The sequence below is a fragment of the Melopsittacus undulatus genome, unplaced genomic scaffold (assembly GCF_012275295.1).
Source record: "Melopsittacus undulatus isolate bMelUnd1 unplaced genomic scaffold, bMelUnd1.mat.Z mat_scaffold_577_arrow_ctg1, whole genome shotgun sequence".
Lineage (NCBI taxonomy): Eukaryota > Metazoa > Chordata > Aves > Psittaciformes > Psittaculidae > Melopsittacus > Melopsittacus undulatus.
In genome coordinates, this window is record NW_022994432.1 from 22,997 (window position 1) to 49,963 (window position 26,967).

At 38.7% G+C, this 26,967-nt stretch overlaps 1 protein-coding gene across 1 annotated transcript; it reads right to left on the reverse strand.

Moving 5' to 3' along the window:
- Positions 1–16,790: 16,790 nt before the first annotated feature.
- Positions 16,791–26,363, reverse strand: LOC117438731 (laminin subunit alpha-3-like). The gene is made up of 12 exons (XM_034074167.1): positions 26,232–26,363; positions 25,360–25,490; positions 24,374–24,505; positions 22,409–22,553; positions 21,955–22,112; positions 21,366–21,555; positions 20,927–21,067; positions 19,953–20,112; positions 19,703–19,830; positions 18,122–18,215; positions 17,674–17,793; positions 16,791–17,493 (listed from the first exon to the last, which is right to left on the reverse strand). The coding sequence occupies exons 1-12, from the start codon at positions 26,268–26,270 to the stop codon at positions 17,348–17,350; spliced, it is 1,584 nt and encodes a 527-aa protein (XP_033930058.1). The 5' UTR covers positions 26,271–26,363; the 3' UTR covers positions 16,791–17,347.
- Between the last annotated feature and the right edge of the window lie 604 nt (positions 26,364–26,967).

Here is a 26,967-nt window from a genome sequence, read left to right on the forward strand (position 1 = left end):
ACTTTCTTTGCTATGCTTAAATGTCATTGAAGACAAAGGCTATTACCTACAACCTGGTCTTGCTTCCTGTCAGGACAGTGCTACAGCTGCTTTTGTGAGAATTTAAGGATCAGACTTCCCCTCTCTTAGTATGTGAAAGGATGGGACCACACTCTACTTTTAGTAGCTACCCCTCTTCCCTGTCAAGAAAAAAACATCTGTCTTCCTCTAAATCAAGTAGCATTATTTCTGTGCATGTCTTACAGGAATTGCTACCACTGCCTCAGGAAATACTCTACCAAAAACCTATTGAGATGATGCTTTTTGAAAGGTGAGGACTGTGTAATGCTGGGAAGGTTCTGAAATCTGTCAGGTGTGAATTGGACCCTTTGGCTGATTCCCAGCCCTGCTGCCTTATTGAGCAGAGCTGGATACTCAGAGGGGTTTTGAAGAGAACATGCCTTCTGTTACTGTGTCTGTCTTCAAAACAGCATGATTTATGTAGCCTAGAAAACCTCAAGGGCTTCTAGGAAGTCAGCACAGCGTGAATGGGGAGTGACGTGTTCTTCCATGTGTTTACAGGTTATTTGTGAAATTTGGACTGCAGAAAAGCAAGCACCCTCTGCTAAAAGGAAGTTGCAGGTTGCAGTTTCAGCACCTTTGGTGTGTTTCAGGCATGTGCAAGACACTGCATTCCAGATGAAAAAAAAAAATTGCTTCTGTAAGGTTATCTCCCACACAGGATTCAGTAGGCAGGGATTCATGATAGAACAGTTTATAACATCCTTTCCCTTCGTCATGTGTAATAGATTCTATCAAGAAGCAATGAATCTTCTTGTGGATTCCCCAAGACTTTATCAGAGAGAAGGCTAACTCCTACCTCCAAATACCATTTCTGAGAAGCAGAAATGAAACACCTACTCCTTTGTGAAACACCTACTCTGTTTCTCCAAAGCCACACTCCTATTTCCTAGCCCCTGTCTTTGAGTAATAGTGTAGCAGGGCTAGGTGCGTGCTGCAGGTTTTGGCCCCATGCCCAAGGAGCTAGAATTCTTTTGAGTTCTTTCTAACACCCAGTTGCACCAGACGTTGCTCAGAGTGGGCACTGATAATCCATTTCCAGTAGCAGATGCTTTTTAAACTATCCAGTAGCTAGCTATTAAATTTGAAACTCAGGACATTAATAGCTAAATCAACTCTGCAGAAATGTGGCTGTAAGTTTACAGAAAAAAATTGGCAGCATGAAGCTGCATCTCAACTGCTCAAGCAGAGAAATAACGCATTTGAACACCAGTAATGAACCAGTATGACATCTGCAGGTTGACTTCAACAACTGAGTAGCAGCAGTTTTAAATTTAGTGCCCGTGTTGTGAACTGCACCAGAACCACGTTGTCCTGCAGAACTGGATTTAAAATCAGCAGGGTTGTAAATCTCCCTGCCTGCCATGTAACGGTAGATGAGGTCTTGTGATGGGTTACAGTTAGTTTGATTCACAAGGAGGATGTGGTACTGCTGATTCAGCCAGCTAAAAATGGCTACGGGAATGAGGAAACCACAGTGAACAGAGCTACATGGGTGACTTGTACTTGCTAATCAAATTTCATATTTACTTCCCAACCTACCAACACTCTAAATGTCTTCTTTTGTTGTTTTTAAATTGTTGGTAGCATACTGCCATCAGCCAGCAATTTCAGCAGAGGGGCTAGTCAGTGGCCACTTTCCTCTTGCCTTATAGCTCACTGCAGTGCCGTGTTGAATAACCTATGCTACTGCAGCCTGCGTTACTTCACAAGAAAACAGGTTGTGGTGACTGGTTTGTAATTACTCAAGGACAATAAAGTTACTGATGGTGAGCTAGGATTGTTCTTTTAATAAATTAACTGGCCTAAAAATTCTAAGACCTTTACTCTGGTTTCTCAAAAGTTGTTAGGTTGGTAAAAGACAAACTGGCTACAATATTCACATCCTGTAAGAGATAGGTACAGGATTTTGGTGGTTTTATAGTCATTGATGGGTTTTCTCTGTAAGTCTAATTGGAATTTAGACCTATTATAAGCTTCATGAGCTAGACACTGACCAAAATTGAAATAGCAGGGAAATTATTACAGAAATATATATTCAAATCATAGAATAGTTAGGGTTGGAAAGGACCTCAAGATCATCTAGTTCCAACCCCCCTGCCATGGGCAGGGACACCTCACACTAAACCATGTCACTCAAGGCTCTGTCCAGCCTGGCCTTGAACACTGTCAGGGATGGAGCATTCACAACTTCCCTGGGCAACCCATTCCAGTACCTCACCACCCTCACAGTAAAGAATTTCTTCCTTACATCCAATCTAAACTTCCCCTGTTTAAGTTTTAACCCATTACCCCTTGTCCTATCACTACAGTCCCTAATGAATAGTCCTTCACCAGCATCCTTATAGGTCCCCTTCAGATACTGGAAAGCTGCTATGAGGTCTCCATGCAGCCTTCTCTTCTCCAGGCTGAACAGCCCCAACTTTCTCAGCCTGTCTTCATACATGAGGTGCTCCAGTTCCCTGATCATCCTCGTGGCCCTCCTCTGGACTTGTTCCAACAGTTCCATGTCCTTTTTATGTTGAGGGCACCAGAACTGCACACAATACTCCAAGTGAGGTCTCACAAGAGCAGAATAGAGGGGCAGGATCACCTCCTTTGACCTGCTGATCACGCTCCTTTTTATGCATATTGATTTATCTAAAGCATCAGGGAGAAAAGAGTTCAAAAAAAGAACAGGACAATGTTCATATTTTCTTTAATATCATTTTCATACTCTAAATTAGATCCCACTTGTCCCAGGGCCCTTCTCCACTGTGTCTGGATGAAGCAATCTAACCCCTTGTTTCTGTCTCACAGTGCTCTAAATCTGATTTTGCTGGGTTTCTTTTTATCTTATTCCAGAACTCTTCCTCTGTCCTGGAACACCTCAATCAGCCTGGTACAATTTAGACTTTTTAAGACTGAGATGGAATTTCAGCAGTGGATTTAGAATATTTGATCATCAGCAGTTAAGTCAGAATCACTGCTCATGTAAGTAGAGAGAAGTAAATCCTTCAAAATAGAATTATTTTTTTCCTCTGTTGCAGAAAGTGTGACCGAATGTGTATATAAAGTGTTGAAAATACTAGTTAGAATCATAAAGACATCTCCCACCCTTTCTCATTCTCAGACACAAACCTGAAAAATCCGCTCCTGAAATTTTGAATTCCTTTTGAGGATTTGCTATTCAAGTTAAATATCAGGTGCAGTCCCATTGTTGGTTATGAAGAGGTGTTAGAATCTGGGGTGTGGCTGTTTTTTCTACACTAGCTGTAAAAGAGGCTTGTCTGTGTCCCTGACTGCCAATAATGGCTAGTGAATACAGGAATTGGAGTTTTGGTAAGAAAAACATACAAAGTTCACAAGTACATTTGTCATGAAATGCACTTTTTCAAGCAGCTAAAGCCACTTGTTCTTGGGCTTTATGCCTTGCTCTGTGCCTCTGAGTTCTGCCACAGTGAAGGTGCCTGTCTGTTGTGTCTTGTCACTTGAATATTTATGAATGGTGAGCTCTACATCGGTTATCATCATGTATTTTCCATACAGCACAACAACTAAGCAATACTACAAAGCCAAGCTGATCTTCAGGGATGGCTAAACCCTGCCTGAGGACACACACATGAAATGAATATCAAAATAACTTGTCTGTTCTGTCAATAGATAAGGAGTATGCATACATATCCTGGTAAAACAAAACAGGCTGATTGAGCCTCTTCATCCAGGGTATTCCAAGGGTACTGAAATCGAGTCTGTTGATCCTTTCCTCTGATGTAAGAGTGTTACAGTAATAACAATAGAAGAATAACCATCATTTGTTGCAGTGGACTCCAGAATCAACTACTCCTTCCTCTCTCGAGTTTTCTGTTTTCCCTGCTTGTTTTTCATGGGAGGCCTTTTGTTTATGGAGAGCTATTAGATGGAAGGGGACTGATTTCTTGATCCTGGTCTCTTGAGCACTCATTCATGGCTGCTCTAATCTAGTCTTTAAAAAGGGCTGCGCTGTGGCATTTCTGCACAGAGAAATCACAGAGATGACTGGGTAAGAGCATATAGTTTGTGGAAATCCAAAAAGGAAAGTGAAAGATGAAACAGAGGATCTAAGGGCAATTTCATATCAGTTTTTTTCCTATATAGATTGTGTTTGATAATGTTTATTTTTATCCACACTTATGGTTGCTCTGGACCCACTATATAATCAGGACAAATTCATGTGCAGTCACACGGAGTTATTTTTACTGAAGCATACAAAAGTGTGTAATTTTTGCTATATAAAGGATGCTAAATGACAGGGCTTTTTAGTGTTGGGGTGTTTTTTCCCAGAATATGCTAATGACCAAACATATGCACAATGTTCTGGAGAAAACAAAGGAATACACAAGTATTAAATACTAGCAGCTGCTCTGTTCAGGCAGCAGCCACATGCTGGCCTGTTTTATGAAAATTAATTGGAAAAACTTCCACACAAAATAATCATCCTACTTGAATTTTTAAGAGCCAATTTAAAATGTTTTACTTGCAGAAGAATGACTTCCTGCAGAGTTCAGATTTAAGTTGTTGTAGAAATACCTGCACTATATTGCCAGAGAACATGAAATATAAAGCTCAAAGTGATTGCCAGACATCCATCAGTTCCAACTCAGTCCTTTCTGGAGAGTCAAAACAAATTGATCTAGATCATAAAGGATAAATCTTTGTCTAAATATCCCTAAAATCTTTTCAGTATGGAGAGCCTGCAATTAATTTTCCTTCTTATTCTTGCTGCACTGTTCAAAGAAAAAGATTGTATCTTTGTTATAGAAGCAAGGGAGTAATTGCAAATTTGAACAGATGAGCTGAATGGATTTGTATATGGAGAGTGAGATAGGCTATCTTGCCCAAACTGGAAAATATAAACATTATTCCCATGCAATACCCTTGTTTATACATTATGGGATCTTGATTGTGTTCCTATTAGTCTTTCACCTTTTAGAACAAATAATAACCCATTCACATTGACCTTTCACAAGCAGACCAATCACTTTTGCTCATCTGCTTTAGAGGGTACCTTCAGTTTTTCTGCATTTTTCAGTTGTGTGTGAAGCCTTTTCATAGACCAGATGCATTTTTAAAGGATTTTTCTCTCTTGTGAAGGATTTTCTGTATATGTTCCTCTATATGCATGCACATGTATCTAACCGTAGGTATAACATTCACCAACAAATCATTTGCCCAGTGACTGAGGATGTGCCTTTGTATTTTTAAGATTAAGATGAAAATGATTAGTCAGCAAGGACATAGATTAACTGTGGAAAACATATCAGCTTCAATAAGGACTCTTTGTGTTAGTGCCCCCCCCCCCCAGTCCTTGTAATTCAAAATAATCGAAAATCCTGTGGGATGTATTTTGAAATCTTTGGAACATAATAATATGTTGCTAAGGCTTACTTTTCTTTTACTAGTTTAGCAGTAAATAATTTCTCACAGGTGTCAAGCAGCTTGATGCATAATGTGATTTGAAATGAGATTATTTAAAGATTACTTGTCAGCAACATTTGTACTTTTCTACCTGCATTTGAGACTTATGGCATTATATATGTTTTATATTTAGCATCTTAACATTTTTCACTAGCTCATTCTTTAGTCCTTCACTACAGAAATGGAATGGCCTCTATTGGGCTAGAGGTTTTATTCTGGCCATGTTAGAGGTCATGTTTACTTTTCAGTTTTGAAATCTGCACTTCCTACTCCCCTTCTTTTTGCTAGCCTGAGAGCAGGGAGTATTTTGTTTAGACTTCTAGTGGCAAAAAAAGTCAGTGAATCCCACTGAGAACAGGTTTTTTGTGACACAAAACATGAGTTTAATGTTGACAGATTGTCCAGGTAATCATGTAGAGGCTAGGTAAAGCTATGTGACCTAGCTTTACACTCTTTGCTTTGATTAATTATCACAGCTGCAATGACCCGTAGTTGAGGTTAACAGAAAGGAGCACCTGAAAGAAAGACCTTGGGGGCTGATGTTTGAGTACTGAAGGTGTCCAAGTTCTCAGCTTGAGAGGCAAAGGGAAGCTATGAAGTAGCCATGGCAGAGCTGTGAATCTCCCTCTCCTGGCATTAGTAAAAGCTGCAAACAATGGATTCTTGTGCAGGTATCCCTTTTGTACTGTTCTCACATTTTCTTGTTGCTGTAGTCTTATAAATGGGAGTACCACTTCAAGGTCTAAGAAACCATTGCCATCTGATAGTCATGTCATTCACATATGAGGAGACCTTGACTCACCTATGTCTTTTCAGCAAGCCACTTAAATTGGCCATGTGTTGATTCTTGTATCTGCTGATGGGATTGTAATGCACAGGAATGTTGTGTATTAACTTTGGTGGCTATGCAACATCAAGACATTCAGTAGTCTACAACTGCCTCAGACTAAAGAATCTTGACTTTCTGTAACTGGAATAGACCACACAAAGCATGTTCATTTGATCAGCTCTTTCAGAAGTGTGTAATGCCTACAAAGATGGTGAGATTCTTCCCTTGCATATACACTGTCTTAGCTATTGATATCTGTCCCTGATTATTTCAGTTCCTTATGTTTTGGGCATTTAATCATGTCTTCTGGAACATAGTGCTCTGTTCTTTACAAAACTCTTCTCTGAGGCTTGCATACATAGATGTAGCAACTGGCTTTTAAAAGAAGCAGTATGATTTGCAGCACATATCATAAGGCAGAAAAAAACCCTAAAAACCATATTGAGAGACAGATGCTACCCCAGATATCAAAGTTTTTATTTCTGGATACTACCTTTTTAATCTGTGAAACTTGTGCTTTGGTCTGAACACTTGCTGCTCACTCAAGAAAATAACTGGTTGTACCATTTAATTTAGGGAACCATTCAATTTGGGAAAAAAAGCCATTGTGTTTGTACAAACTGAAAGTGAAAGGATTGTCTTCTGTTAAGGGTTTATTCCGACAGTATGTATTTTTATACACATCAGGCTACAACATTATCTTGACTTAACAGCTAAATAGAGCCATGTGCTTAAATAATCTTCATTCTAGTCTTCTTTGTCTGAAGTTGTTGTTCTATAGTCATATTTTGTGAATGGACTGTCAGTAAGTATGAATAGAAGATTCCTCACATTTTGATGTGTTGAACTAGAAAGTAGATGTTAGAAATATACGCTTGCCATTTGATGAGAGTATTTTCTGTATCCAACATTTAATTCAAAGGAGAACTTAAGGGACTGGAGGCTGATGCTTGACGAACCAGATTTTGAGTTGACAGTTCCATAATGGAATTAAGGAAAACCAGGAATGCATGTGTTATCTCCTGGTACTTAATGAAATAAGCAGCATGCAGCTGGCCAAGGTTTCTGTTCTAAAATAAGAAGAGATTTCTCTTTTGCTTACCATTAGGATTTCCCATTCTTCCACTTACTTCTGGAGACTTGGACCATTTCTTTGGAATACATACCCTGTCCAAATTAGTTTATAAAATATTCCTATCTGGTCACTTGTAAATCAAGGTGTGTGAACTGGGGAACACTGCTGAAAATTAAAGATTCCTCCAAGCAGTGACTACCAGAATCAGTTCCCACTATGGGAAGGAGCAGTTCTGCAAGAGAAAGGCTGCATTGCAGTTAAAGGGAGATGGCAGAGTCAAGGTTCTGTATGCGTGAATGGTAACCACAGGAGTGACAAATCTTTACATGCAACAAGATTTTTATTAAAGTAACAGCAGAATAACACATTTAATAACCCTTCTCTTTTTAAAAGTGTATTTGGATTCTGAAAGCACTCCTGCCCTTAAACAGCACACTGCCTTTTAAACCCACTATTGAGTGACTTTGTACTGACTCACTATTTATTGTTCTACCAAGAGCATTTTCTGAGGCTGAGAGCTATGTACCAGGCAAGCATCTTAAATCAAGTTGCATAATTTTAGCTATTATGAGTTACGCACAGCAATAACCAGGGCAATAAATACAGTGAGAAAAGCTATGCTTTTACTGCAGGCCATTTTTTTAGAGTTCTTTTTCCAGACATAGTGCAAGGAGAAAGAATCTTTTATTTTCTCAGCACAATTCCCCATTTTTCATTCCATTAACGTTTTTCTCAAATGTTTTTTTTTACCACAATTCATCCAGCAAACATTCCTCCTTCTTTCCTTCTATTCCTTTCATTTTAATCTTTCTTTATAACCCCCTATTTTTAGGGGGTTATAAGTACGGAAGCACATGTAAGTACACATTCTAGCACACCTCTTTTTATTTTGTATGCCTTTCAGTGGGGGTTCAGTCTACATTTTCTTCTTAGATTCTCAAGCTTCAAATCATGCAAAGCATGGAGAAAAACTGTTGATATGTGTTGGGTAGGAACTAGGAAGAAATATATGAGCCCATCATGTGTACATCACATAAGCAGTGAGTTCAGTAGAAATTTATTCCAGTGATAGCACCAAGACACTGAAAAAAAAGGTGAAGAAATGCTGGCAAAGCTAGTGTTGTAAATTCAAGTACTGTCTTATCATGATGATGAATCACAGCATCGAAATATGGAGATGCCAGGAGCTAACCACACTATGTTTGCATAACTCTATGCTGGAAAGGACGAGTGACAAAAGCATTTATAATGGCAATTTTTCTCCTGTGATTGTAAGCAGGAGATAATTCCCTGTGGTTTGTTCCCTTCTTTACTGAGCCTTGCTGACAACACTACACAATGGTATTTCTATAGCTAGGTTGTAATGTGGTCTAATTCCTGAGGACTAAAGTGTAATCAAGTGCTGCATCAATCCCCTGGGAATTAGTTCAGACGGTCTCTTGCTCAGAGCCTGGAGCTATGTCAGTTGCTGCCACGTCCTGTTATGGCATATGTTTAAGATGGTGTGTGGGTGTATTTTTGCTTGGGGATAACTAGCACCCCTCCATTGGTTATAGAAGGAGAGCCTAGAATAGATAACCAACTTTTATACCACTGAAGTTGTGAGATGAGTAACCATACTACTCCACAAATGCTATAGGTCTTACTGAAGTCAGGTAGGTGTTATACAGGAAGTACCAGTGCTACTCGCCAGTTTCAGACTAGAGTCTGTCTAGCAATTCTGTTTGCTTAAAAATCAAGTAGGTCAAAGTATTTTTAACTTTCTGTGGGTCCCAAATGAAAAATCATGAGTTCACCTACCCTAATAGTGAAAGTGTTAACATTTTTATCTGGATTTGGTGGTGGAATGTGCTCCCATAAGCACAGTTATGCCTGAAATGCAGATGCATGTGACAGTGTTAAAATGCTTATTGGTGCCAGCCAGGGTTGTTTTGTGCATAGCTATTACAGCACATTCATAAAACCCCCTATACTGGTATTCCCCACTGAAACACAGGAGATTTCGTTTTACCTATACGAAAAGCAAACTTTTGTTTTCAAATAGGTCTCTGTTCCTTAATAAGTTTCTGAAAGCTGCTGTTATATTTTCAAATGACTACTTGATACAAATGCTTTCCTTAGTTTGTGTGAATTTGTTATAACTGGGAATGTCTACATACTATTAACACAAGCAAGTAAATCCAGTGGAAATATTGCAATTTATACCCAAGAACATTATTTCAGACATGCACAGGAATTCTTCAGCAGAGATCATGTAGGTATGAGACTCTTCCTCAACAAAAGCCCCAGTCAGGCAGCTCGGTTATACAATGAGCAAATGCAATGGGCCACATGGAATAATCGCTGTTGTCCAGATTGTGAAGCCATTTCATTGAATCTAATCCCTGCTTGAGGCATGGCATTCCCTTTGATCGCACTCCAGCCCTTTTTTCTCCAACTCTCACCTCTGCTAGCTGAAGCCCACCCTATTACTACACTCCATTTTAGCATACAGATAAATTAAAAGACAGGATGCCAGAGGCTGAAATTCAGGAATATGCCAGGCAGGCTTTGGTTTTCACCAAACTAGGAATTTGCTGTGTTTTGTAAATGGCTATACCTCTTGGTTGCAGCCCTGAGCAACTTCTGTTTTACCCATGCAGAAAATTTGACTCTATTACAGGCGAAATGAGGACTCCTATCCTAGATGACAAAATGCCACCTGTGCTCATTGCCAGGGAACTCTCTACAACTGAAAAGATGGGTGTAGGATATATGTATTTACTTGACATTATAAGATTTTATAACACGCCCTTCACAGGCCTGGGGTGGAAACTGTAGGGATACTGTAAACTTCTTTATAGCTGCAGAGAGTAGAGAAGCAAAGGTCAGCCACAGAAAATAGCAGTCAGAAATGACTTTCCAGACCTCAGTTTCCTCAGATCCGACAGGAGGAACTAGGAACAAAACCTCCTTATAGCCCCAGCTAAGCTGGGATGCAGGCACTAGTGTTTGGCTTTGGGTCACTTTGCATCATGTCTCATGCAGAAAACAGTTTCCACTAGAAATTGGTGCATCAGAGGAAGTTCATCCTAGTCAAAGGTATATTGGAGGGTTTAAGCTCCTCAGCTCTACCACTGTCTTCACAAATAAAAAGGAGGCCAGTGATCAGTGCCTGTCAGAGATGTACGCTTGAGAGTGCCCTCTGAGGGGAAGAGAAGAATGAGCAGGAAAGGGAGTGGAAAGCTATCTTATGACTAATTGCTGTTTGCAGCTGCACATAGGCACGTGCTTAATTATCTGCTATATGCATGCAAATTCGGCTTGCTGTCACCAGGGTCCAGATGTTCCATTATACTAAGTACAACAAAGAAAAGAGAAATGGTCAGAGGGCAAAATAAAGGGGCTGGGAGTGGCAGCTTCATGCTATTTTTCTTCCTGTTATATTCTCAGCCTGGACTACCATTTTTCTGAAGCCCTAGTCACAGATGGAGATTTGTGAGTACAGAGCATCTGGTCAGAGAGGAAGTGAAGCCTCAGAAGAGTTGTTCCCCCCAGCTTCCCTCCTGGGCAACACTGGGGAAAGGGTGCAGGAGGGACACAGCCCCATGGCAGGCAGAGCCAGTCATGGAGGGGCTGGGTGACTTGGGATGCCATACAAGCACACAGGAATGCGTTGAGTCTTTCATTGGAAGGGAGCAGCAGCTGGGCTCCTTGCCACAACCACACTCCCCAAAACTGTCCAGTCAAGCTAACAGTTGTCAGTTTCTAACTAACTTCTCTGCTGTAGACATTGCCCTTGGCAGGGGTAAGTCCTCTCTGAGCAGTCTTAAGGCTTACTTTTTCTTATGTACCTTTCCTTCTTCAATTGTAAAGTCTTTTTTCTTTCTATCCATCCTCTATGGTCAGGTCTGGTTTTTAGGCATTTTTTTGTATTGTTTAAAAAAATGCAGTATTTTTTTCACAGAAAATGATGAAACATTCTTCATTTTAACTTGTTGTAGCAAAGTTCTTTTTCATAAGATTATACAGCGTGATCCTAACATGTAAGAATAAGAAGCTACAAAACCACAACTAGATCCTTTTCTCCTATCAGTCCAAATCTAGGAACAATAGAGCTATGTTAATTTATGCCAGTCATGCACCTGGCCTTTGTTCTGTTTGATGGCATTCAGTGTCTCTTTGGAAGATTTAACGTATTCGTTCCATTTTAATTAAATAACAATGATCATTACTGGGTTTGTGGTGTCTGTTTTGAATTAAATTTGTTCTGAGTATGTACGTCATGTTGATTTGTTCTATCTTTTGTGATATATGCAATACGCATAGATCAGTGATCACATGCCCTCTTAAGTGGCTCAGCGGAGGGAACATTTCCTTCCTTTAACATGACAATATCAAGTTACAAGAATCTGACTAAATACAATTTATCAGTCCTAAACTTGGTCCTACTCTTCTGCATGCAGGGATAATGAGATTCCCAAAAGGGTTTTCTTTTCCCACTAAAGGCATAGTGTGGTGACTGTGTAGTTTCCTTGCTTTCACCCCTATTGTTGATACAAATGATGACCTCTGTGTAAAGCTTCCATTTATGTATATTTGCATTAAAAGGGTTATCTTAGGTTTTCTGGAGCCTTGCATCCTGCCCTTCATTACATAACAAACAGGTTTTGTCTGCAATAACAATCTCTATAAACCTTAGCAATGTCTTAGAATACAGTTTCTAGAAACTGTATGAGACTTGGGGCATGTTTTAATAAGGTGTGTGAGGCAAAGTCCTCTGAAGTGGTTAGATTTTTACACTGAGCCACTGAACTTTGGATAACACCGACGTGTTTTCTTGGAGAACTGCCCAGAGTGCATTTAGGTTCTTTACTACTTAGGTTACTGTCCCCAGGGGTATGTCACTACCTTTGATTTCACTGCAAAGGTGAAGTTATAACTTTATTATTGATTTGACATGTTGTTCTGAGGTAAATTTTATCAGTTGCAACCCTTGCCTTAGGCAGAGGAATGGATATTCAGGTGTATTACTGGCCCTCTAGGTTTGTAGCATAGACAGTATTCTGATCAGAAAGCAATCAGAAGGATCTAGAATTAAGATTTGTGGCAGGTGGTGTTACCTAATAACAGAAATCCTCTATTAAGTAATATCCCAAGCTGACAGACTTTTGCTCATTGTGTTATTAATACCCTGCTAGTTAAAACTGTGCCTGCAAGAACAGGACACAGCACCATTTATTTCTGTATCTTTAAAAATTATTTTCTTCATTATGTCTTCAGGCTTCAAAAATCAGATCTGAACAGTTCTTTTTGGATTGAAATTCTAACAGTCTTCTTCCAGATCGTTTATAAATTACTGACATACCTGTGAATTTTATTATTCATCCTTACCAGTGTACGATCATCCTGTGACAGGAATCTTAGACATAGGCTCCTGCACAATACAGAAATCTGTTGCTGTTCCCAGTTTAAATATAACTGAATAGAGACAGAAGATCATGATGTCAACTATCTGTCTCTTTATTCCATGTAGTAATGCAGCAGTGCTTAATCTTCATCAATGAGCTGGTGATAACAAAGAAACTGCATCTCATGGAGCACGTATGCTTCACATTCTGAACAACCTGTAGGAATCAGAGTAATTGGCTGAGGTGTAAAGTAATGACAGGAGTGTGTTTAAGAAAGTCTTATATATTTTGAATGCTGTTAGCTGCAAACCAGGAGACACAGTATGATATGAACTACAGGTCACCGCTACAGTGGATCCCCAAAATTGACAAAGAGAACATAAAGACTCATTGGTTGTTTAGCTTGCAATTCTTTATACTTAGAGGATGTTTCATTCCAGCTCCGACAATGACCAGCCTCTTGCAGATTTGAGATGTCTGGGCCAGCTGCACAAAGGAGGTTTATACTTATGCCTTGCAGTCTTAATGCCTTCAGTTATGCTGTAACATTGCCCTATGGCACTATCCCCTTTAATGTAAAGGAGTTCTTTTTGTCCATGTACTTTTAGAAAATACAGGCAGATTTACAGATGGCTGGACCATTGTGGCCTAAATTTTCTTACATAATTAGAAAAAAATGCAGGAGCTTTTTTAAACAGGGAAACCACAAGGAGAATGTAAGAGGCAAAAAGCATGGCAAGAGTTCATTACAAAGCCAGAATGCACTTGAATCAGTTTCAGAAAGACCGCATTTTCCAAGCTATTTTATGAGGGGCAGAAAGCAAAGAGAGGGGAGAAAAAACCCAAATAATTCACAGAGGACTTCAGAAGAAGCAAAACTAGTAGCAAGAGGGAGAGCTAAAATGAAATGGCTCACAAGTGACTCCAAAGAAGTGGTTACAAGACTGGAGGAAGTTAACTCACCCAAATCATTTTGCTGCTGACAGAGGGAAAGGTCAATGGCTCCATGTTTTACATGAAAGCTCCACAGTTATAAAAGCACAGACCTTCAAACTCCAATATGGGATGACTGTTAAGAAGTTTTAATTGGAAGATTTTGTTATTAGAAGCTAAAGTTACAATATCATTTATAAGCAGTGAAAAGGAACAAAATGTATGCTTTTCTCTACAATGAATGTATATCCTTCCACAGTGCCCTATGATCTATTACATTTTATTTGCCTGCAATTCTCAGTGTTAAGCTTCCAAACGGTCTTTCAGCTCCCATTAATCTGGCTGTGTTTTGTAGGTATAATAAATGGGAACTCACAGACCTTGGTGTCATCTACCTCAGATAACATGATCCTATTAAATCTAATCCACATTAACTAGAGTAGAACCTTTTGCCCTTGATACCTACATGGACAAGAGATTTGGCAGCAGCAGTACCAATGTGGTTTAGTTTAGAGAGGAAATCTCTACTTACGTAATTGATTTGGGATTCAGATGAACCACTTAACACACTGGTCAAGAGTGTGGACTTTTTAGCCATGACTTTCTGTGTATTCAACACAGTATTTAATCCTTTTTCATTAAGCTTTTCAAAACTTTCCTCAGGAGCCTGCATTTCAAGAGGTACAAACCATATAGTAACGTCTTGTCAGCAGAGATTAACATATGCATTTCTGTGGTTATTACTTCTAATTTTAAGGTGAATGAAGCAAAATGCAAGCTGTAAAACTTTTGTACCCTTGAACACAATCAATATTAACAATGCAAGCTCAGAAAGGATGACTGGAATTGAGGATTTTGCCATTGAAAATATTGATATTACTTGAAGACTTGAATAGCAAATAGTAATAACTGGAAAACACAAAATCACAGGGAAAGTCTCTCCTATGGGAGGTACTTCAGTTCTAACATGGGAACTTATAGATTTGGGAGTCCACCTGAATTTCAAAGGAGGTTAATAATCCATGGAAGTTACTGTCAAATGGCAACACTCAGATGATGAAAGCTTTGGGACTGCTACTTACAACAATTAAAAAACCCCACAACCAAACATGACATGGTGTTTACCCAAAGCTGACGTTACTATTTATTCTCATAACATTTAATCTTACTACAAGATTTAGTCACTTCCTGCCTTATATAAAATGTACTGGGGAAATGGTTTACTTTGATTTTAACAAAGATCTTTTCTGGTGAACCTGAAGAAAATAAAACTTTACAGTTGAAATTATGTCTGCCATTCATGGCTTGAAACACTTGAAAATTCAGGCTCTTGTTTTCCAGAAGTTGTTTCCCATGTGAGAAAATTCAGGATGTTTTATGCACAGAATGAACCATGTGTGAAATACAGTTCAGTGTCCACACTGATTTCTTCAGTGATAATTCATCAGACTAATCTAAACTTGACAACTTCTTTCCTTATGTAGAGATTATCCACTGGATCTTCAGGATCAAAAAGCTTTTTACTAGGTGCTTCTCAGCATGGTATAGATTTATCTATGTTAAAGTACAAAACCAATTCTTCTTGGCTTTTATTGATTGTCCCAACAGTGTGTGACAGTCTGACATTATTGAAGCAATACAACTGAAGAAATTGGTGGAGGGGAGGGAAACAACCTTAAAATCAGAGTGACTTTTCTACTGTTTTTTATTCGTACTGGAATTATTATTTCCTAACCATTATAACCTACAGTTACTCAAATCTTTCATTTCTGCTTGTCAGCATTAAAACTACATCTGATAAAATAAAATCAGATGGAAGAGAACTGAAATCCAGGACTGGCTCCAGGTTGTGACACAGAAATCTTTGCCATGTTTGCTTTTTCTGAGGAGGCAAGGGAAGAAGCAAAAGGCTTTTTTGTGGTTAGGGAAAATCTGCTTCAGAGAGCAGTCTGGTGGGCATGAGACAAAATGTTGCTAGAGAATTGAATGATAAAGTTCAACTGTTCTTCCTTTCTCCTTGTGGAAATTTTCAGTGCCAACTAAGGGCAGTAAATCAATTGAGTATTTCCACAGTTTTCATCACCTGAATATTTAACAATCTACTTCAAAAGCAAGTGGCCTTATGCATAGAAAGGATTCAGTTGTTTCTATCCAAAAAGATGATTTCTGAACCCCATGACCTCCAGGGTGTTTCTGTCCCATGAGGCAGACCGCCATACAGGAGAAGCTGTTTCTCCAGAGCATCTCCAGAGGTGGCTCTGCCCTTACATGCTAATCCTTTGCTCCCTCAGAGGCCTCAACCCTGGATGCTTTCACTACATTCCATTTCCTCCAAAACTTGCTCTACAGCATGGATATAGATTTGCCTGTAATGGAGTTGCCACGAAAGATAAAGGAATGAAAGATTTGGTGTGATCAGCTTTCTGGCACGTTTGTCACCCTGCAAAGCTGCAAAAATTTGGTAAGAGATCAATGACCAAAGCCATAAGGACTATGGATCCAGCATCTTCTACTGATCCAGCATCTTCTACTGATCCAGCTAGCACCTTACTCCAAACACACTGAGGACATGCTGCTGCACTTTAAGCAAGAAGGCAGTTGAAAGTGGGAACAAGCCATTTCAAGTCTATTCAGTCCAGCCCTGTATTCAGAATAAAGCAAACTGGACCCCCCTATCCTCTACCATGTGTCAGGATCAGGTGCAAAGTAAAGATTTGAATATCAAAGGAAACAATTTTGCTTTAGTCCTGCAATTCATGCTACAGAGCTGTAGCAGGTACAACCTCTGTTCCTAATGTAACTTATCTTCATTTAAGCAAGAAAAAAAGCTTATGGAGGAGACTTTCTGGCTCTGAAGATTACAAGAAAAATTACTCTCTGAGTTTTTTATATAACCACACTCTAACAAGCAGAGATGATGGACTCTTGCTTACTCAGGCAGTTCAGCTCCTTAAAGCTACAGAAATGCTTGCATAAAGCAAGTAGGATTTAGCAGCCTGTGAAAAACATGTAAAAGAAATAGCAGGTTAAAATAACCAAACAAGAAAATGGATGGTTTTGAGAACATACAGCATTTATTTGGCCCCAGAATTCCTAGCTTTGTAACAAACTCCCAGAGTTTCACTCCTTAAAGTGCTTCAAACTCCATTTATATTATTATTATTACTTTTAACATTAATGTACATTTCTGTATAAACATCAATCCAAAGACATTTATATTTTTATAAAATTCTTTATATTAGTGGATCAAATTTGCTCTCACGATGACCAGCATTAAGGCAAATTACCAAAATTAATACACTGGAGTTATTCAAGTTGATGCTGTTGTGGGGGAGAGCAGAATTTGGCCCAGTAGGGTATATACAATTATATTTTCTGCATATATTGCAAAAAAGCACAATGGAAATTGATAACATTGAAAAGGGAGTTTATCAAAGCAAATACTTTTCATTTGCTTTGGCACAGTCTACATCCAGAGGATGCATTTGCTCACCAACTGTTCTGAATAACCAGCCTGGTGACAGCGACATGGTGATCAGAAAAAGGAGAACCCATGTTGCATGAATTCTTGCAGTACTTCAGCAGACCCAGCCTGAGGTGTGTACAGCTATCGGAATAGCAAAGTTACTTCACTGGGCAGCCATGCAAACTCACAGCACCATGAACCTCCGAAATTCTCCTGATGGAGACATGTTTGTTATTGATGTTAATATTCCGAAGACAGCCAAAAAATGGGTCTTTAACTTGAAGCCACGGTGTGTCCAAATTTGCTACAAAAACCAAAGTAGAAATAGCAGGTTAATAAAATGAGAATGATTTTAAAGAACATTAATTATTGCAAGGCTTTCAAAAGAGGGGGAATGACAGGACCACATGCATGAACATGAGCCTTGTTTTGGAAATGGAAAAAAGCCAGTAGGTATATAAAAAATAAGAAGCAATAATATTACCTGGAATTTTGCCAAAGTAAAGTGGCTGATGCACACGTCTAGGAGGAGAGAGTGGAAGTCCAGTAGTATAGTTACTTTGTGTGCCCACCTCTAGCTGCACTGTGCTCTCCTCCTGAGAGACTGCAAAAAGGCAGGTAAATAAGTGCTCTTTCTCAACCCTAGTGAAGGATCAACTACATATGGCACTATTTTTAAATAGCATCTGTGTTGAAATTTAACTCACAGGGAAAATATATTTTATCTTAATTCAAAGTCAGATTGGCACATCTAGCTAGACTTGGGCTAAATATAGCCCAAAAATCCTGCCTTATGTAAAGCATTGAAATAACACATGACATTTACATTGTTCTAAAGAGTATTCTCAGAATAAACAGAAGTGAAATGATGAATAAAAATCTAGAGCTCTATACCCACTGTCCTTCCAAAGTTTCAGGTGTGTACAAGGTACCTGCAATAGTATGCCACTGCCCATCAAAGAGAGGTTGCTTAGGTGTGACTGATGTCTGGAATTCACCAGCACCATTATTTCCAGCAGCAATGACCTGTAAAAGAGTTATCGTTTAAGTTACTGTGGCAAAGAGCAACAGAAAAATGCAGTACTTTAAGTAATTTACTGAACTTGTGATGGCTGGGTTTCACCTAGTTTTAAGTGTCACAGACATTGTATGTATATATATATGTTTCAGAAATTTTCCTCTCCAAGAGGAAAGTGAATTTACCTAATAGAATCCCAGGAGAGAATATTTGACTAATTTTACAAGCACAGATATATACCTTTGCCTCTCCCTCTCAATCTTAGAAAATTCTGCTAATTCTTTTGACATAAACTCTCTGAGACAAGGTCTTTCCTACTAGGCCTTCCTTTCCTTTCCCAGCACAGTGATCTGCATGCTTGGCATCTCCTGAGAGAATCTCTGCAATACATTTCTCTGGCCTTTCATACACTTTTGGACTACTTGTAATTTACCCATGAATTTTGAAGCCTGTTTGTGACATTTTGAACAAGCACCTGTTTGTGCTTTCTCACTTCCTGCTTCTCATTCTGTGTGAGTGCATGATATTCTTTCAACATCTTCCATTCAAACTCTCTTTTGGTGTGATGGTTCCAATAAGCTTGGTCAGGTAACTGATACATTTGAGTCCACTTTTTATCAGGCTGATTGATGGTGTCCCACTGACCTTTTATTAATTCCTGTGGTATCCTGTCCATACTGACAGACAGCATTAATCTAAGTCACCGCTGAGAAAAAGTGGTCAGTCTTGCCTCTAAGGAGTCCCTAGCTGTCGATGGCCCTGCTCCTATATGCTAGTTGTATCTTGAAACAGATCTGGGGAAACTGATGACAAAATGATAAATAATAAAACCAGATTCCCTAATCTGGGAAAAGAAGAGCAAAACTGAGCTTTCTGAAGTTAGATAGACTCATGCTGGCTTAACCTGTGTCATGAAACAGCAGGTTCTGTAAAGCACTGGTATCTTTCTATTTGATGTCTCTCCAGCAACAACCACAATAGAATTGGAGTCCAAGATTCATATTCTGAAGCTGTTACATTATGAAAAAGTGGCAGTGACAATAATCACAATCATGACAAACCCATAAACTGAAGAAGATGCTAACACAAAGCAAGATGGCTCAAGTTCTATAACAGACATGGTTATGGAGCTACATCAGTACAGCCACATGATGACTGACGTAGGAGTGAGAATAAGCCACAGACTTCTGCAGCTTCTGGGCAAAACCTCAATGGGTTTTTGCAAAGGTCCAGAAGCCTGAGAAAATTAAGACTGTGTCCTACTGCTGACCACTTGGAGGAAACATGTGCAAACTGATGTGCACACAATGGAATCTGCTAACAGAGGCACAGAGAGGCTCAATTTCCCATGTGGTGGTTTTAAATAACTAAGGAAGTGATTTAACATTATACCTATAGACAAATGTTGTAACACATAAGGCCAGAGTTCAAGGTCAGGATTTCCTCTGTTAAATAAGGACTCTACAGCTGAAGTGGAAACACAGCCTATATTTACCTTTCCTTCTTTCATGTAAATAGTCAAGTAGTTGTCTTGCTTGCTTCCAGCGTGGAGAAGGATACCTGTTGAAATCCTTGGTCGAATGGTAAATACAATCCTAAAATCCAAGCCCATCAACAAATTGCCTGTGGATAATTAAACAGTGGGTAGAGGAATGATATTAGGAGAAGATAACTGGAAAACCACATTAAAATAAATTTAAAGATCCCTACACATCCACACTTAACATATAATCTACACATCTTACCAATGGTGATATATCCTCCTTCATTAGAGAAATAAACCCCTGTGTCCATGGGAACATCCAGACATGGAAGTACACCATTTTTCTGCTGAGGTGCATTCATGACTTCTCCATTCATCTTAAAATTCTTCAGGCAACCCTTGAAACTGTTCATTGGTATATTCTGAAAACATATTTCCACACTAAAATAAATACTAAAGCATGATGGCAATTTTGTAGTAAGAATACCCCAAAGTTCTTTTGCACTGTTGGACTGTATAAAGCCAACTGGCCCTAAAGGCGCCTAAACCTCATCTCTGATGCAGTGAAAAAAATATTCAAAAAACTTAAAAAGAGCTTAAAACTGAAAGCAATGGTTGCTTTTCAGTTTACATAGCTTCTGTTTGCAGAAATAATGCTTCCCAATGATATGTCAAAAAGAGAAAGCAGCAAGAGCTGTGAAATCTCAGATACACCCTTCCCTTTCTAATAGGCTGTTCATCCAAATCTGATTTTATAAAATGCCCTGCACCATTAATTGTCCAATTTTAAAAGTGATAGGCACCACATGTATTTCAGATTAAACTCCAGTTCTCCATTCATAATTCTTTAATGCTTCCTTTAATTCTTTAATGCTTCTTAATGATTCCTTTGCTCCTCCACAGGTTACTGCCTAGTCCACTGAGGTGAATATTCTGTTGTAAGAGGGTATTCCTGGAATTACAAATGTGTCTTTGGTCTTTTCTGGTTTTTAAAGAAATGAAAGCAGTACATGGCTGTTATCAGTGTCTCAGTAGCAACCACTGACAGCATGGGTCCAGCTGAGAGCTGGGTAGACAGGCGAGGAAGATGATCTGTAATGAGTGGCTGGAAACTCCAGTCACAGATGGTGCTTGGAAATACCTCACAAACTTTTACATCACGGAAATCCTGCACATTGACATTTTCACATGTAATTAGTGCAGAATGGGGTGTGTGAAGGTGGATATGTCAATTACCTGTGTTTTTAGTGATGGCAGTCCTCCCACGTAGATTGGTGGCTTAATGCTGATGGCAGAGTTCATTGCTAATCTTCTGTGCTGGGCCCTTAGACCATCAACAACAAGGCGGATGTTCTCCGCATCTCTGCTGAAGACAACCTTTGCAGGGTACAAGCATAGTGCAGTGAGAAACCCTAAGGCAAATGAAAGCCACTGAAGATTTTTTTTCTTTAACTTAAACATCCTATTGTTGAAATATTTAAACTGAAAATAACATGTTGGGACCATCAATCTCTATAAGCTCTCTCATAACCTGACCTGACAAGCACATGAATTTTCAGGCATAGGACTTACCTTCAGATGACTAGAATCCAATTTCTGATACCTTAACAATTCAATAGGCTGTGCCTGCTGAATAGTAGTTATGGTTTCATTGTGGTTCCTGTGCCATACTTACAGTGTGCCATTGACCATCATTGTATTTAATACTGGTTTTGAGTTTGATTTGTGTTCCTCCAGAGCCAAGTGAAAAGACAAAACGTCCTTTTGAAATGTGGAGAGCCATATAAGAGTCCTCAGACTTTTCCTCCATGAAAACTATTAATCCTCTTGATGATCGAGTCCGTACATCTACAGAAAAATGTAACCTGTGGTGGAAAGTAAGAAAAGGTCTGTTTTCTTAGCTGTATTCTTTCTGTTCTCCAGAAAAATGCCAGTCAAACTCCATTTGTGAAACACAGAAAAGCTTTTGGGTGGGATCATGGTGTTCTGCATTGCCTGCATTTCTGAATGCAAATGAAAATTGACATATTCAGGCTTAGGACTTGGCATCAATATGCACTGTAATTGTCTACCACATTCAAGTCAATCTGCCTAGGCCAGGTAAATGTTAACATACTAAAAGAAAATGCCTGAACCTTTAGAACCATTCTTCTGTTATGCCTCAAGGCATACTCAAGAAAAAAATCCTGACTCCTAGCACCCAAATATTCAAGCAGCTTTGACAATTCAAATATTAAGAGAAGAACAGAGAATATTTGTATTACCTGTCTGTAGATGACAGTGGAGAAAACATGTAGGATATAAAACTGTTGGGGATGTTTCCAAAGAGATACGCTTCATTGCTGACATTTAACTGATTTGGTAAAGTGTGGGTTTGCACATTATCAGCTTTCAAATATCCAAGGTATTTTTCATTCTGTACCTGTTAAGTCAGAATTGAAACCTTTACTATGCATGTATATGAAGAAAGCCCATCATTTCAAGCTACACATTTAAAAGTTTCCACCTGAGGCAGTCAACAGCCTTCTCTAAATGGCAGAGAAGTTGTTGTCATTCTGAACAGGAATGGGTTTAGCATGGAACTTCAACAACAAACAACTTGCTTCAGATGTGAGATGGAAGTAAACAACAACTGAATCTCAGCTCTATAAACCATGGCTGTGCAGAAAAAGCCTTGGCTTCAATGTAGAGCAAAGATTGCAGTAAAAATAAGCATACCTTGAGGATCTTAAACTTAAGAGGATTTTTAAATTCCTTCAGCAGCATTGGTTCATGGTTCTCATATTCACGGCAAGCTCCAAGGGACACACCAGTCTTCGCAGTATAATTAACAAGATTCTGAACCTCAGGGAGCTGACCTGCCCTAGAGTGATTGAAAGCAGTAAGTGCCATGACACAGCATTCCTTTGCTTTAGTGTAGTTAACAACATATTATAAAACTGCTCTGTGCAAAAGAGATTTCCCAGTGATCTGATGTTAAAGTACCAATTTTCATTTTTCAATGAAAAATGTAAGTTCAATGCTGTAAAAGTATTCCTATTTGTCCTGGGTTTGCCTGTTTCTTTTTCTCTATGGAAAAATTGATGTTTTGCTCTGATCTCTTCTAAACAAATTGATTTCTGCTAAAAGCTATATATTTATAACAAACATTGACATTGAAAAAAGAGGAGAAAATGACAGCAGCCTTGTTTGAATAAGATATCTGGATCAGACTACAAAACTTTTCTGGTTAATTATGCATAACCAGCAGCAGATCAAGAGAAAATGGCAACAACAGATCCTGCTAACTCAATGATTCACTCTCTCCTTAAATAAGACATTCTAATGAGATTTATCAAGGGGCAAAGCCCATCCCAACTTGATATATAGCTTTAATTATAACCAAATGATCAGAAAGGCTGTCAAAACCAAGTTCCTGGGTGTAAAAAGATAGCAACGCTATCCACTATCATATATCCACTATCCACAGAGCATCTCTAATCAGTAAATTACAAAACACTTTACAACTAGGAAAAGCAACAAAGTTCATTGCCCCTGGGTTTTTATTAGAAGAGTGGTAGAACTGGGAGCAGAGTCTGAACTTCAATTCTGGTCCAGTTCACCATTCACTTGATCAGACTAGTTACAGTCTCTTAATCTATTTTTGTCCTACAAGCAATTTTCCAAATTCATTTTCTGATTGGGAGGTTAATACACAGGTTACTTCATTGCCTTGCAGTGCTCTAAATGAAGATATAATTTGAGCAACCTGGTCTAGTAGAAGGTGTCTCTGCCCATGGCAGAGGGGGCTGGACTAGATGATCATTAAAGGTCCCTTCCAACAAACCATTCTGTGGTTCTATAATAATAAAATCAAAATACAATGTTCTTTTGTAAACTCTATACATGTATAAATATTCATCAAAACTTAGCTAAAATAAGTCTCACTGGGACACCATTTGTGACTCAAGGAATTATTTTCTTTAAAGAACATATTTATGCATATTTTTTGTCCTAACTTTTTCCTGTAAGATGCTCTAATAATCAGAGAAACATGTGAAAAAGAGACAACATAAGTCGCACACATGATTTCTATACATAAACTCTCATCTTTTTTGTGTAACTGTTATGGTTCCATCAGTAAGCTTTGCTCATTTCATTACTTGGCTTCCAGTGTAGCTAAAATGATGCAGTCTAGCAGACCTTTTTAGATGCCTTGTTGGGACACTTGCAATTCCCTAAGTTGAGGTCAGTCTTTTATTAAAGCACTACTAAACAAGTATGATTCAGACTAAGATTCCATTACATCTGAACAACAGAATCAATTACAACTTGATACCATGTATTATATACCTGAATGAAGGAATATCTGGGGGCAGCAAAGTTACACATTCACGAAGGCTTCATGTATGTAGAAGAGAAGTCACTTTAACAAAAAGTTATTGTAATATGATTAAAGAAGGAAAGCAGGCCAAAATGTAAGAAACATTTGAACATTAGAACAGGCTTCCCAGGAAAGTGGTGGAACCACTGCCCCTGGAAGTGTTGAAGAACTGTATAGAGGAGGCCCTCAGTGATATGGCTCAGTGGTGGTCTTGGCAGTCCTGGGATAATGGTTGGACTTGATGACCTTAAAGGTATTTTACAACCTAATTGACTCTATGATTCTATGACTCCAAACAAAATTCTTTCTATGTCAAATACCTTTTTATAAAGATGTTTGAGATGCAACCTTCAAAATCATCTCCACCAAACTTTATAGGTTCTATTAATGCCCGTGCTCTGGGAGAGTCAACTGATGCCAGTTCCGACTTATCATCAACTAATAGATGTACTCTGAAACCAAGTGAATAAAAATAAGCATGAATTCTAAGGAGATAGTTATGAACCTAAATGAAATATATGTATTAAAAAAGAATGATTTGACAAATGTATTTGCTTGTTACATTATAATTATGATTCATTAGCTTCTATCTGGGACTTTCTCAGTACATGCTCATTGACTGCTATGAATCTGCTCTGCTTTTTGGTAGTAGACATTGAGCAAGAGTTGAAACTAGTACTTTAGTCCTACAGTGAAATCCTGGTCCCATTGAAATTAATGAAAAAGCTCTCCTTGACAGCTATGGGACAGGATTTCATCCTTTCTGTCAAAATGGTGCACTTTACATGTTATTAACAGCTAGTACTGATCATATTAAGCTATAATTACCTGAAGTTATAGCCATTTTCCACTTTAACTAACAGTTATGTCATTTTATGTGTTCTACAGAAATCGCTATTATTTAGGAGCTTTTCAGTAAATTGTCTTTCCTTATATCTATCTGCATTAAAGATAATTACTGAAAAAACAGACACAATATTAGCTTCTTCCCTGGGCCTTTAACCACTTATGTTACAGTGATGTATGTAAAGGCTATGGGAATGGGAAGAGCTTCAAGACTCCAGCTCGACAAGCATTCAAAACTCGCACCATCTATAAAACACATGCATAGTAGTGTACAGCTGAAACAGCATAGCTACCAGCATGCACATTCATAGACCAAAAATCTCCTTTTGCTTCATTATCTCAGCATCCTTTGCTAGCAGAGGCCACTTTTAGCTGTGTACAAAAAGAGCAAGTCACACGAAATTTTAATCTTCTGTCTTTAACCACAACATAAAAAAATTAGGTAAAGAACTTAACTCACATGTTGTTTGTTTTTTTGACTGTCACGTAATGCATTGACCCATCTTCGTATTTCTTTTCCAATTTGATTTCTTTCTCTCCCATTTTTGCAATTACAAAGCCAGGTGTCAGAAAGATGGTAAGAATATTAGGCTATAAAAGAACCCAATAAAATGATCACGTAAATGCAAGTGCCTTTAGTTCTCCTTGATATTGCCATTTATACAGTTCTCAGCGGTCTCTTGTGGAAATTTTCTTACACTAGATCTCCATTTCTCAGTCATCTAGTCCTAGATGCTACAGCAAATTCTGTATGATTAACATGGTTCCTGCTTTAAAATACCTCTGCACTCTGACTACCAGTTATTTAAAATGTGTTTTTAAAGTATTTTTACAAAAGCAGAGGATGCATTTCTCCACCTCTCAAATGCCTGGTGTGCACTCACTTCTTAGTTCCTTCAGCCAGATTGAACCTCCTTGCCCTCTGAGGGAACAGAGCAAAATCAACCTATTTCCTCTGTATATATGATAACGGTAACATTCTGTAGGCAGTATGCCATTTTTTTCAGCAAACTATCAGACAACAGTTATCTTAGTGGGATGGTGGTGACACATTGTGTATGAGCTACTCTGCAGAAGGATCAAGGTCAAAGCCCAGTTACTCATCAAACTACTTGTTGGGTGTGTGAAGAAATTGCCAGGATGTGTTTTTCTCGCCTGACATGCAAGATGCCATGCTCAAAAAAGGGTTATAAGAGCCATTTCTTGCCTTAAAATACAGGAATCTACATGAGATTTATGACACAAACTGATGCCAAACTGGCAGAGTCACAGAGACGTGACTGATCCAGAAATAAAACCAATCACGTATTCTAAGTTGAACATGTTTCATACCCATAGATTGTAATTTAAGAGTGTTCCAGTCGATGCCATGGTCTGAAATCCAAAGCCAACTTGAAAATCCTTGGGAAATGGGAAACCCGCTGCACTCAGGCTCAGTGTTCCCTTCTTAGAGAAAGCTGCAGATCTGATGAAGCTGAAACAGAGACAATGCTTTCAGCTATTTTCCTTTTAATCAGAAGAAATGGCAAGATGGGACAACAACTGTCCTACTCAACATAATTGTGACTGACTCCAGTCAAAACCAAGCACAAGGCAAACTGCAAGTACCATTATTTCAGCACAGAAGAGACTGAAAGGGTTTCACCAGCATTAACTATAATCTGAGAAACTCTACAGGGAGATAAGGCTTGCTGCGTATAATGAGCTGATAATCTCTAGTTACTCTTTGCATTGACGTGATGGCTTTGAAAGTTTTCACATTTGGGGATGCAAAAGTAAGCATCTGAGGGAATAGCTCATAAGTACGGAGCTTTGCAGATGAGCTACATAACTGAAAATTGTGTGAGTCATAAGACAGAATATTCCTAGGCCTTTTGAAACAAATATGTTTTAATACATGAGAAGTTATACAGATACAGACAGAGAATGAAAGTCAGATCCTCTGCATAGGAAAACAGCCTGCAAAGAAATTGCTCTGTGAAAGGTTTATATGTCACAAAGGGGAATCAAATGAAAAGAAACATTAAGGGCAATGCCATATTAAAAGGGCAAATGGGATCATGCACAA